We start from the raw sequence: 14,026 nt of genomic DNA, 5'->3' as shown, positions 1-14,026 counted from the left end.
CAGAGATGTGCCAGTCTTCTTTCAGAAAACTAGATGGAGGTTCATTTTAGCAAAGTTTTATCTCGCGAATCTGAATATCCCGTTTGTTTTCTACAAAGATATGACTAAACGTGAGAAAACAAAAAAACATCCTACCAATAGTGACATCGTAAGAAGACCTTTCGGCCGCCAAGCGAGTCGCTTAAGGGCCGCGCGTCCAATCTCAAGTTTTTTAGGTATATTCTCCCGCATTGGCACCAGTCGTGACACATTTTTCTGCCCTTTTAAAAAATAGCACGTGCGTGCATAGCTTTGATAGGTGTTGAAGATGCATGAGCAAAGATTTCGAAAGCCACTTTTGTGACGTCGCTCTCCAGGGAAGTGCTTTCACAGCGCTTTAAAAATGACTCTATGCAGCCTCGATTCATAAAATTACCAAATAATTTTGATATTTGAGATTCTGGAGGTCATATGAAGAAGATTTAAAAGTGTTTTCTCAAATACAAAACCGCTTCAGCCTCTCTCTAAGTATAGTATGTTCCTGAAATTTTTAATCAGTGAAAACCCATGGTTCCAATTAGAAACTTGCTAAGCATCATCAAAACACACTAAATCAACTTTCTTTGTGAAGATATAAGACAAGAGAAGCATTTTATGGCATTCTAAAAATATGGTCAATTTGGACGCGTTTCCAGACTTTGGTTTCTTACCAGAGCGCATCTTTGCACCTCCGGTCCTGCTGCCCGGTGGCCGCAGTGCGAAGCCGCCCCCTCGCCTCCCTCGTAGGATGGAGGGAAGCAAGGCGCACGTGCATTGCGTGTCTAAGGGGGAACAGGACCTTGGGCGCAGAGATGAGCTCTGATAAGAAACTGAAACCTAGAAACTCGTCTAAATAAAGCGTTTTCACAGAACGCGTAAAAGGCTACCCCTGCATTATATCCTTCTAAAAAGAGTTGATTTTGTGGTTTTCAATGAGTCAGCAAGTTTCTAATTGAAACCATATTTTCATTTTCACTAATTAAAAAGTTAATTAACCAATTGTATTTAATTATCTGACTGATTGTTACGATTAGGTCCCTATACTATGTACGCCTGGCCGTATAACTCGCCTGCACAAACCGCATTAATTTAGCTTTCACGACCTTTCTAAACATGTATGTAAAGCTTAAAACTAAATTGCCCTATACAACAGTGAAAAGGCGAAACCAGCATGTTGGAGCCATGTGGCTCCACCGTGCTGGTATCGCCTTTTAGCTGGTATAGGTTGTCCCATATTACGTTATGCATGTATGGTTCCGCATGGTTCCGCCATATTCCACTACGCTGGTATAGGATGTCCCATAATACGACACGCTTGTTTGGTTCCGCCCACCTGTATCGTTCCGCCGTAATCCACTATACTGGATCCGCCGATTCGCTTGTATAGGATGTCCCATATTACGGTTACGCTTGTATGGGCCTTTTCCGTCATCTTTCCATCATCGAAATTTTCCAACAGGGTAGCAAACCATAGAAAAAACAATAGGCGAATAAAAAAAACATTGGAAGAGCTATAGGCAGCTATAGCACGGTGTCCATAAAGATCCATAAGTTAAGTCATATGGATCTCTATAACAGACCATACGAAACACTATAGGCGGCTAAAGGAACCATCGCAAATGCCATAGGCAGCTATAGAACGATGGGTATAGAGAAACATAGGACGAACTGTATAATGAGCTATAGCGGACGAAGCAGAACGCTATTGGCGGTTAAAGGAATAATAGGAGAAGTCATAGGCAGCTATAGCACTGTGTATAAAAAGATCCATAAGGTAAGCCATAGAGATATCTATAACAGACCATACAAGAAGCTATAGACCGCTTAAGGAACCAAAAGAAAAGCCATGCGGCTGTAGCATTCGTTCTAAAGAGACCCACAGAGTAAACCATACAAACTTTTATAGCTTTGCTTTAATGAAAAGCAATTGAAAGCCATACGAGAGAACATAGGAAGAGCTATAGACAGCCACAAAAGCGGCTACAGCTAATTGGGCCAATTTCCTATTGCCGGCCATACAAAGGATCTTTTATAGCCGGCCATAGACCTTTTTTGTGTGGGATGTTAAAGATCCAGGAGACGTTCTTTTTTTTTTCTTCAAGTTCACAGTTAACGTCAAATGTTTTGGTAGAGGTTGCCGTTATCTTGCCTGGCAGTGAAGCGTCTAGTGAAAAGGACCCACTGACTTCACCGACGCCCTCAATATAGGTGATGGTAGTTTCACGGGAAATATGCTGGTGCTCGGGGCGAAAAATCGTAAGTAATAACTCAGTTTGTGCGTTGTGGAGTTGAACGAGACCCCTGGCTATGCAGATTCCCCCTCGGATTTTACGGTCACGAGCATGCTGCTACATGGCGGGAGACAAACGTGGCCATCCATTACTCGTATTGAAGAACGCCGTAGTGTTGATTTCTCTCCAACGCATAGTGCAGTGGAGAAAGTGATCATTTGCCTATGTAGGTCTATGATTGTGCCGTTCTCTCCGAGGAAGTGCATTCCGAGTATTACTGTTCTTGAACACTCCCTGAGAACGACAAAACTGGTGATAAACGTAACTCCTGGAATCTGGATTCCTGCTGTGCACGTGCCGACCGGTGTAATAAAATGACCTCGGGCCGTGTGTATTTGTGGGCCATCTCAGGCAGTCATAACTTTCTTCAGTCGAACGGCAAGACCCCCACTTAACACGGAATATACGGTGCCCGTATCGACCAGCGCAGTCACTTTGTATCCGTCGATAACCAGGGGGAGGTCGGAGGTAGTTAGTTTATCGTCGCTGTACGGTTTCTCCATGTCGTCGTTTTGTGCGTCTCGCGTCGTTGGAGGGTCTACTCGTAATCGGCGGCACGCAACTTCACCTCCCGAAGTCGCCACCTTTAGTTTCCCCGGCGTGGGTTTCTTGACCATGCCCTGGGAGCGTCAGGGGAGAAGCCGTATCCTGAATACTCGTAACGTCTTGGTGACGGAGACCTAGACTGACGTCAATCAGCTGAAGCACCAGCCGGTTGTTTGAGGTGGTCCTCAATTTCGAATTTTCGGTGGCCGTAGCGCGGGCAGGGAGCATCAGGTGAGAAGCCGCGAAGCCCCATTTGGCGGTAAGGGCAATGTCGGTACACGTGCCCTGCTTCACCTCAGTGGTAGCAGAGCGGCCTGTGATCCGATGTGCGCCAAACCTCGGTCTTCCTTCTTGGCGGGCGCTGTTCGTTTGTTAGGGCGTCGAGTGCACTGCCATGACTGCCATGAAGTTATGACTGCCATGGTTCACGGAGCTTGCCTGGAGAAGTCAATGAGGGGTGTAGAATTCCTCACGGCGGCCGTGTATGACAGAGTGCACGGTTCCGAGGCTCCCCCTTGCACTGGCTTAACGCCAAGGGCGTTTTGAACTTCTTCCCTGATGATTGCTGACACCGGGGTGACGATGGATGTAAGTACCGGCGCCTGTAACTTTTGAAGTTCCTCACGGAGAACGCCTCGAATGAGCTCAGAAAGGACGTCGCTGGTGCTTCCGAAAGCTGTTTCTAGGTTGTCTTGCGAGGCACTCGGCAAATGGCGTTCGTACAGCCGGGAGCCCATCTGTAGCGTTTTCTCGATTGTAGATGCCTTTACGACAAACTCGGCCAGCGTCGAAGGAGGATTCCTACCGGGGCCTCCGAAAAGGTCTTCCTTGACGCTTTCATCAGGTGCCGCACCTTCTTTCGTTCTGTGTTCTGTCATGATCGGGATCGCACGAGGGAAGAGGCGAATCCTCTCTTCTACGTTCGCGACGACGCACTCATTGGGGTGCTGCGTTCTTGCCTGAAGCAACTGCTCAGCCTTCTCCTTGCGATGTGCGTTGGCGAAGGCCCGCAGGAGCTGGGACTTGAATTCGTCCCAAGACGTAGAGCTTGTTTCTCTGTTTTCAAACGAAAAGCGGGCTGCGTCATCAAGCGAAAAGTATACGTTCCGTAAATTCAACGAACCTTCCCAGCCGTTGAGTGTCGCTACCCACTCAAAATGCTCGAGCTAGTCTTTCGCGTCTTCGTAAAGGTCACCGTGGAAAGCCCTCGGTGATCGCGGAACCTGGAAGATTATTTGGCTCGGGGAAGTGGGGGAAGACATGCTTCCGATAGCTGAGGTCTCGGTCCTTGCTGGAACCTTGTCCGAGAGAAGCCCGTGCTCCGCTGGTAGGACTTGCTGTCGTCGGCTGAAGCGAACGTCGGTTTTTAACGACGTGTTTCCTTCGATGTGGGCGTCCATAGCTGGGCTAGGGTCACCGCTGTTCGAGGATGTCTTAGACGTGAACATCTGAGGGCAGCAGCCCGTACCTCCACCACTTAATGTCACGACTCTTTGTTCAACACCAGAGAGAGTCTGGCCCCGTGGAACAACATAAACTTCAACTTCTTCACTTCAGTGTCAAGCCCCAGCAGAGAAGATGAAAAAAATGTCCCAAAAAACAAAGCTCAAGGACACGCGATGGCACGAGGGTCAGACACCCGTGCCATCGATCCGTGCGTCTGGCGTGTGGCACTGCCCGATGTCACTCGCTTATCTTAATGTGATAGCTCGTGCCATCCGCCCGTGCGTCTGGCGTGTGGCAATATACCCAAGTTACCATACGCCAGTCCTAGACAAGATTCTGTCATTGGGAATGGTGCTTACATTGAAGAGCGAGGCGCTTAGTGACATCTCCAGATACTTTGTAGACTACCAGAACGTTCGCCTCTTTTTTGACTGCACTAAAATTGCAGTACCACAACTTGCGCAAGTATTTCTTTTTTAGAAAACGTTTGCGTGCACGTACATGGTGAGCGTAACGCCAGGTGGTTTCATAGCTAACATCAACCGAGGCTATGGAGGCCGTGCCTCGGATAAACACATTCTTGAAGAGAGTGAAATAGCAGACCTGCTACTACCTTTCGTTGCCGTTGTCAAGGTCAACCGAAGTTTTTTTTTTGTTTTCATTTCATTTCATTTTATTATCTTAAGGGCCTCTACGTGAGGCATTACATAAGGGGGGTACATCAAATTCACAAATATTGGGGAAAACATTGAATGAGAACAATGAGAAAGCATCATTACACAGAGATTACTCAAACAACTTAACAAGCTCCTGCGTAAAATGGTTATGGTCACATATTGTCACCAGGCTTGAGGGCATGCTATTCCATTCAGAAATGCGTAGAGAGAGAGGTGAGTATTTGTAGGCGTTAGTTCTAGAGAAAATGGGTTCGAATTTACATGGATGATCTAGGCGAGATGAAATAGGATGAGCCGGGAAAATAAATGTTTTTGGTGACCATGGGTTGTAGTATAGTCTGTGCATAAAAGAGAGCCGTTCGTTTTTTCTACGAGTTTCGAGTGTATAGAGGGATATGGACTGTTTTAGACAGGAAATGCTTTTTCAAGAATAATCGCGAGTAATAAAACGAGTGGCGCGATTTTGGACAGCTTCGAGTTGGTTAATGAGATACAATTGATGAGGATTCCATATGATGGACGCGTATTCCAGTTTCGTCCGAACTAACGTAGTGTATGCTAAACGTTTGACATACGGGTCTGCGAGATAAAGATGTCGTCTTAAAAATCCTAATGTTCTATTTGCTTTAGAACAGATATAGTCAAAGTGGTACTTACATGACAAGTCTGCAGAAAAGAACACTCCTAGATATTTAAATGTGGCCACACGTTCGAGTTCACAAGATGAAATAGAGTAGGTGTAAGTGAGTTTATTTTTTGATCTGGAGAACGACATAATTTTAGTTTTATCCAGATTAATCGTCATGAGCCAAGATTCACACCAGGTAGTTAATTTTTCTTAATCGTCTTGTAGAATTATGCAATCATTGATGGAAGAAATTTTGCGATAGAGCACAAGGTCGTCAGCATACAATCTCACGGTGGAAGAGAGGGAAGAAGCAAGGTCATTTATATAAATTAGGAAAACAAGTGGGCCAAGAACTGAACCCTGGGGGACGCCGGAGATGACATTCAGTGGAGGGGAGGTGACATTATTGACAATCACAGATTGGGTGCGATGAGACAGGAAGGCCCGAATCCACGAGACAAGGTTACTACCAGTGTCGAACCGAAATTTTTATCGGTTCGGTTTCGGTTCGGGTTCACAGCTTTCGGTTCGGTTCCGGTTCAGCTCCGGGGAGCCAAAAATAACGGTTCAAACCGGTTTGAACCGCTAAATTGAGAATATATTTTCCACGTTGTTCTGGCCATATACACTATTTACGCCGTAAAACGATTAGCACTTGAGCTTCTTCGATCGTCCGTACAATTTACTTTTGTTTTTATGTACCAAAATATGAAATTCAGTTATTTAATTTCGACGCAAGCGTAGAAGAAAATCTACATTAACGCACATAACGTTGTGTTCATACGACTCGACATCCCTTTGTTTACCAGTAACACATATTTTACCAGAATCAAAATGCTTAAGTACATGAGTGAAGAGGTGAGCTTGTTTGTACATCTGGAAATAGATCGGCTTGAAATTTAGAGCTATATTGCATTTTTTTGTCCTTTCTTCGTGTTTAAAAAAATTCTAAAGTTCAAGCGGATTTATTTACACGGTATAAAATATTGTCGCGAAGTGTGGTAGGTCGCCTAAAATACCCGTGATTGATACAACTTTATGTCGCAGTATTAAAAGTGAAATTGTGATTGTGTCTTTGAACCAAGGAATTAAATATATCACCGAAAATTATAAAATGAGCACCTCGTGGCCATATCTATTACCAGATATTGTTTACGAAATACACTTCACAATATCTATGTATAAGATGACGACACAACTTAGCTAAAAGCAATGAAATTTTCAAAATGTCACAACAGTTTTAGAATAATTCCTTTCAGACAATTTTTTATAGGAACACCGAGCGGCAATCAAACTGCTTGTTGTTCTAACCAAGCATTGTTTACAGTCAGTGCCGTATGCATGCGACTAATCATGCAGCAAGGAGTAATCGCAATTGTTCACCCTAATCTATACGCACCCTCGCACTCCGATGGAATCTGGCCCAAAATAGCGCTTGTCCAAATGAACATTTTCTTATACAGGAGAAGCTGGCATAGCCTGGCTGTTGAGGTTTGTTCTTGACAAGATGCCGCTCAATTTAATTTGCGAATGAGCACTGGCTGTCCCCTGCTAATTGATGACTTTAACGTGGTAGTGTTAAGGAGCTCATGTCGCAGAAAACCGGATGTCGGTGGCATGACTAGAAAATCTTGGTTGGTCGATAGGGTGATGACATCAGAGCTACATGCCCTCACGCAAGAATTTCAAACAACCCACAATGCTCATGTGAAACGTAACATCACGCGTGTAGTGAGAGTGATTAAAACATGACCTGTAATGCGAATTAAAGTTCGCCGTATGTCTCAAACGATTTTACTTTTTAAAGTAATTCCTTTGCCTTAAAGAAAAAAATTAAGAATTTTAGGTGGGATATGAACCCACGACCCTTCGGTTGCGAGTCAGACGCTTTTGACTAGGCCACGCGAGTCACGCTTTCGTGGCAAATGAGAGTGCGATGCAAGCGAGACCTGGGGACCTATGTTGGACTTTCGAGAAACTAGAAACAGAAGTGACGTAGCGGCAGCAGGAGCGTAACCAAGCAACGGCGCGCACCGCGAAACCGCCCTCTTTGACGCCGTGACGACATGGCAAGATTGGCGTCTGTCACTCACTTGAGAGGCGTCAAGAGCCAACCGCCGAAGAGCGGAAGTAGCTACGCTGTCCCCCTGCCGTACCTACGCTTTCCCGGCGGTACCTATCTGGAGCCTTGTCCCTACGCAAGCGTCCGTTTCTCCGGCAACCGGAAAGGCATTTTCTGCTTTTAGTCAAGCGATGGCAGCCAATCCCTTGCGGCGGCGACCTTCACATTGGCTCTTTTTTAAAGAAACTTGTCAGATTAAAAAAATACACGTGTTCTATTGAAATGAACAACTGATTTTGTAGCGGTTCCAAAAAATATTAGGTGAAGTAAACTCGCATAAAAGGTTAGAACAACATGCGGGATGCAAATGAGCGCCTAGTTCAAATCACTGTCACTGATGACGGCTCAAGAAACGGGAGGATGTGGCCTGTCATGCTCGCTCTTCTTGCGTCGTGATTGGTTCCTCGGCGTTCTCATCGGCTAATGCGGCTATCTCATTGGCTGCGGAGCGATAATAAAAGGTTCCAGTCTTGCAGTACCCTGCGTTTCTTAAATTGTCAGTGACTATGGTTCAAACAACATGGACGACGGGAGCAGGCAACGTGTGACCGCGGCCCAGAGGGAGGAACTCGATACATTTATGTTCGAGAACCCCTCTCTGGTACGCGGTGCAACTGAGCTCAGCCCGGCCCTGTCCAGAGACGACAAAGTTCGTCTCTGGACCGAGCTAACCTCCCGGCTCAACTACCTCGGGCCTCCGAGGAAGGAGCCGGAAGCTTGGAAACGGTACTGGGCCGTGCGGGTGTCGAAGGCGCGGGCGCGGGCAGCCGAGCTGGCGAAACAGGCGAGGTAATTTGCGTTGTCTACTCATAGTGTGGACCAAGCTATTGAATTACTTACTTTACTCGCAGGCAAACTGGGGGAGGAGGCAGCCGGGTGCGCTCACTGGCGTCATCATACGCACGTATTTTGACGCTGGTGGGCGAGGACTCGGCCCTGGGCGCTCCTGGGTTTTCCGTCCCCGCTTTTGAGGACGAGGCCGAGGTGAGTGCACGCTTGAACCTAACATACTATTGCACATGTAGCTGTTCAATCCCAATGGAGAATATCCGTGCAGGGTTTTATTATCAGTGAGCTAAGATGTATACCGCAGTGAAATGTGATAAATATGAATGCAGGGGCGGATGCAGAAATTTCCTGAGGGGGGGGGGGTCAGGTGTTGGTCAGCGTAACATATGTTTAGGAACCCCCTCCCCCTCTCCCTTGTTTAGTGCCCTAAATTTTACACGTGCAGAAATCAAGAGGGGGGTCAGGACATCCGACCCCCCTCTAAATCCGCCCCTGTGAATGTGAATATATGCATTAAAGGTGCTGGCACTTTTTATAATTCAGCGAATCGGAGGGCGGATTAATTCATCCACGTAAAGGCAAAATCTAAAACAAAAGCACTTACGACAAAAAACACTATATTTATTGCAGTAATACTGGAGTTTCTAAGGCCAAAACATCTGTAGTTTTTGTGTAGTCCTTTTTCTTCTTGCTTTTGTGGTTGTTGCAACCCTCAGTTGTATTGTGTGCACGCTGTCGTAAGATTCAATTTCTGTATCACAGAGGTACATTTTCACAAAAACAGGGGAAGTGCAACCTTTTGAGCTGCCACTAGACATATTTGGGGAGTCAATCCTAGACATGAATGGCACTACCTCTGAAACAGTGTAATTTTGTTTCCCCTGAGTGGAATGCAGCCTCAACAAACCCACTCTCAATATCTAGAAAATGCAGACAAGTCCTGTGTGCTGACTAAGACTTACAAATTCCCTTCTAGGGGAGACCCACAGGCGCCCAGGCAGGTCACGGGCAGCAGGCAGCCGAGCCGGTGCCCTCCACCTCGCGGGGTGAGACCTCTCATGAAGACAACTAGGATTGTCTGATATGACAGAAGCATTCTTTGTTTCCTGGCAGATGTCAGGCCACCTGCAAGGCCCCGGGTGCGGCCCACGGCGCCTCGTGCCACCCCCCGAATGTCGAGGCAGGAGCGGCACGACGAGGCTGCCATGCAGGCAGTCGCCAACCAGACTCGGCAGGTGCAGCAGAACGAGACGAGGGACGCGCGGGACGTGGAGTTCCAAGGCCAGGTATTGGCTCAAACATAAAACTCCGTAACATGACTAAATAGGTACGAGTTTAATAAAGATGCCACTGTGAAAGTGGGACTGCAGCAGAGGGCAATGGAGATCTACAAAAGCATAATGCAAACCGAACTGTGACATATGCAAGGTTTTCACGCCCTCTGGGTGTCTAGAAATATGTTGTTGCTGCGCATTAAATGCCCCGTCTTTCCAGCTCCTGCGTTCAATCGATACCCTCAGCCACCGCATGGAGGCTGTTGCGCAGTCGAACCAGGAGCAAGCTCGCGCCACACAAGCGGTGGCCCTGGAACTCCAAAACACGACCCGCGTGCTCGTCGAGGTCGTTCTGCTGCTGACTGCCGAGAGAAGTCGAGCCCTGCGAAGCCAAGACCTGCCGAGCCCTGCCCAGCCACCCCTCCAGCCCAGCCAAGTCCAGCCCCGCCCCGCCGAGCCCAGCCCCGCCGAGCCCAGCCCCGCCGAGCCCAGCCCCGCCGAGCCCAGCCCCGCCGAGCCCAGCCCCGCCGAGCCCAGCCCCGCCGAGCCCAGCACCGCTGAGTCCAGCCAGATATAATTTAGTTTTATGGATGATTATTTTATGTTCCAAGTTGGTATTCATTTTTTCTTTTTTTGTTTTGTTCTCCAGGCGGAGACAAGAAATATGTTCTTTTGTGCCACTGGTATGTGGTGCGTGTTAATGGACAAGTTCCTACGCACACTGGGCTCGCCATACAGTGAATAATACTATGAGTGAGCCACTGCTTAAAGGAAGGCTGATGTTCTGCTGTCTAAACATCTTTACAACAATGTTGACATTACGGGAAAGTCCGTCCATGCTTTTCAGTTCATATTTTGTTTACAAAGAACTGTGCCTTCTGTACTTGTTTATTGGAGTCACTATAACCAGTGAAGCAAGTTAGTAATATGCTCTTGGCAACAGGCATGACAGATATATGCTAAAACTAGCCATTCCTCATGTTTGTAGGACAGCAATATGTAGTGTGTGCTTTTTCATCTATGGTGCCAAGTGGCTTGTGCCATAGGAATTTTATACTTGTAGTTTTCTTCCGCCTGAAACTAGCCTCTGGGTTTGCGATTTTTCTTATATCGCAATAAAGTGGAGATTTGGGCCAGTTCGTTCATGGCAAACAAAAAAAAAGCGCTGAAAAAAACGGATGAGAGTGCGCCTTGTCCTGTTTCCCTTCGTCTGTGTCCCTGTTTTTTGTTTGTTTGTTTTCTTATATCATTGTTGATCTCAACATGCCTCAGCTATGGAATCTGTCATGCTTCCATGTGTGACAAAACACAAACGAAATGATAGTGTGGTGAATTAAGTCAAGTGTAAAATAATGTTTGTGATATATCCTTGATAATGAGAAAGAATTTATACGGTGTTTCTAGTCCATGCTCAATTTCACTTTAAAAAAAAGCATTGCAACCTGTGTTTTCAAATGTGTGACAAAACACAAACGAAATGGCACTGTGCTGAATTAAGTGAAGTGTGAAATAATGTCTGTGATATATCCTTGATAATGACAAAGAATGTATACGGTGTTTACTAGTCCATGCTCAATTTCACTTTAAAGAAAGCATTGCAACCTGTGTTTTCAAACATGTTTATTTTTCACGTTACGGCATTGTTATAAAAAAAGAAAGCACTTTCAAAAACAAACTACTTGTTGTCTTCTTTATACATTCAAGTTGGCACGAATCTAATCTGCGATTATCGAGTAATACACCTGGCTCTGTGGTAGCCATAATAGATTGTAAAATGGAGCAGGGCAATAGAAGTGTAGAGAAAATGAGTCGATGTCCAAACCCGATACAAATAATATATTGTAGTAAAAAAAAAATAAAATAGGTCTCACCAGTAGCCTCATTGAGTTCTCAGTCTCTTGCAAAGGCTAGCTTCATAACCCTACAAAATGTTCTGCTATTGTCCAAAAAATTTTGTGCACCCTGCTTACAAATGAAAAAAAGGCTCTATCAACATAACTGATGCACCGAATAGCTTTTCGGAGGCAGTACTAAATGTCCGTAAAGGTAGCATGGTGGTTGTGCGACGAACGGCAAGGCGGAGTTGACACTGTGGAGCTTATGGACGACCATGACTGTGGAACAACAATTGTAGTACATACTGCCACGGGGAGGGCTTCTCTGGTGGCGAGGGCGTCAGTTGAGGCGAGGACGACGAAGGGTTCGCTGTCGCCGGTGGCGTCCCTGGTGTGCGGGAGTGCCACCGTGGCGAGGACGATGAGGGGCTCCCTGCCGCCGACGGTGTCCCTGATGGGCAGGACTTCCGTTGTGGCGACGGACTCCTTGGCGCTGGTGGTGTCCCTGGTGGGCGGGACTGCCACCGTGGCTTGCGTGGGGCTCCGGAGCGGCACGGCTGTGGCAGGTTTGGAACTGGGCAACAAGGCACTGCCTCAGAGCCCTCCCCCTGTCCGAAAGGCTGACCCGAGGGTGGGCAGGAGCCGGCCTCTCGTCATCCGCCGCTGACCCCTCCGAGCTCGACTCAGAACCGTCCGAGCTCGACCCAGACTCCAACCCTGGCTCGTCAGGGTCAGAGTCTGGCTCCGGTTCTGGCTCATTCGATGAAAGGCAGATATTGTGGAGCACTGCACACGCCGATATAATGACGGTGGCTGTTGTGGGATGATAAAACAGAGCCCGGTGCCTTTGCAGACACCGGAATCTGCTCTTCAACAGCCCAATGCAGCGCTCCACAACGGACCTCATCGAAGAATGTGTCTTATTAAACCGGCCGCATGCGGTGGAGGTCGCGTGGAATCCAGGGACAGGGGTGATGAGCCAAGGCTCCAAGGCATAGCCGCTGTCACCTGCGCATTCAGAGAAGGAAATGTATGATATTAATGCTGTTCTCTTTAATAGAATACTTCAACGAAATTTGAAATGTACCCGTCATGTTCAGAAATAGGCTGAACATGATCCACAATACCCGTAAATGACAATCATACATTTCCTTTTTGAGCCTTATGGCTATATTTTTCATTATAAACAGGCCAGACTGGCAAGCGCTCGGAGAGCAGCCACCAGAGAGCACGTCACATCCGGTGCAATTGTGATGTAGTTTCTCTTGGGATGAGCAAAGCTGCGGCGAGGCAGACATGGTCAGGATGCCCTAGCTGTTCAAGCAACAAAAGCGGTCGAAGCATGCCAGCGATCAGGCCACCGCAACAAACCCCAAAGCTGCTTTTGTGTAATTTTGAGTGACAAATTAATATTCTATAATCTTGGTACACACAAAAGAGAGTCCCGTTGAGTGTGGAGTTGCTCCCTCCCCTTGTCTGTTCTGCTGGCCGTTGAGCTGTCAAGATGACGTCAGGTTCAAAGCATGTATGGTTCTAAGCGAGACAGTTATCGGTCACTACCTGTCAAGGTTCCTAGACATCTAGAAGGTGCTCTTTCCTAATCGCCTAATTTTTTTTAATGCCTTTTTGTCTCTTTTTTAACAACATATTGGCGTGTCCGATGTGATACTGCTCTTCTGAACACGTATAGACCAAAGAATAAGCACCGAAATTTTGTTGTAGTATCCCTTTAAAATTGTTGACAACTAAGCAAAGAAAGGCGCATGTTTGCAACCTTTCCCCCAGTACTTGACAGCTGCGTCAGAGTGTTTCCAAGGAGACGTGTCACAGGTATGGCCAGAGCGCATGCCAGTTATCTATGTTCGCAACAGTATGTGTGATATTGTAGCTTATAAGTGGTGCAGAGCCATCATGTACAGTACCAACAACTGGAGTATGCTTACCGAGCAGAAACCTGCCATCGTCTACCAGCCGGCCTTGCTCGAAGTTGCTCCGGAGCCACGAGTAGCGCCACACGAAGGAGTCGTGCACCGACCCAGGATACCGTGGGTCGATGCTCATGACCCGGCAGTCGGCGTCACACACCTGCAATAGAGAGACATGTGTCGACATTATTTCAACTGAATCCACAAACAGTTCATTGCACTCATGGTCATGGGGCCCTGTCAAACACGATTTACATGCTGACCAACACACCACCATAAATTACGTGGTTTACAAACTTAAAACATTAAAACAACGCAAAAAACGACGGACTGGATGAAGGAGGATATAGACAGAGCGCTGAGCGCAAAAAAACAAAAAATAAACAACAAAAACAACGACGGACCGCATGAAGAAGGACACAGACAGAGCGCTGTCTGTGTTACAAAGATTAAAATTATATGATAAATAGCCACT

The 14,026-nt window shown here is 46.9% G+C and overlaps 1 protein-coding gene across 1 annotated transcript; it reads right to left on the bottom strand.

Moving 5' to 3' along the window:
- Positions 1–11,929: 11,929 nt before the first annotated feature.
- LOC120846289 (putative nuclease HARBI1) lies at positions 11,930–13,808 on the bottom strand. The gene is made up of 2 exons (XM_040218002.1): positions 13,570–13,808; positions 11,930–12,634 (listed from the first exon to the last, which is right to left on the bottom strand). Exons 1-2 carry the CDS (start codon positions 13,736–13,738, stop codon positions 11,967–11,969), a joined length of 837 nt encoding a protein of 278 aa, XP_040073936.1. The 5' UTR covers positions 13,739–13,808; the 3' UTR covers positions 11,930–11,966.
- Positions 13,809–14,026: the final 218 nt, after the last annotated feature.

This window comes from Ixodes scapularis, unplaced genomic scaffold, assembly GCF_016920785.2.
Source record: "Ixodes scapularis isolate PalLabHiFi unplaced genomic scaffold, ASM1692078v2 PGA_scaffold4__175_contigs__length_147842914, whole genome shotgun sequence".
Classification (NCBI taxonomy): Eukaryota; Metazoa; Arthropoda; class Arachnida; order Ixodida; family Ixodidae; genus Ixodes; species Ixodes scapularis.
This window is presented reverse-complemented; position numbering and strand designations above follow the sequence as displayed.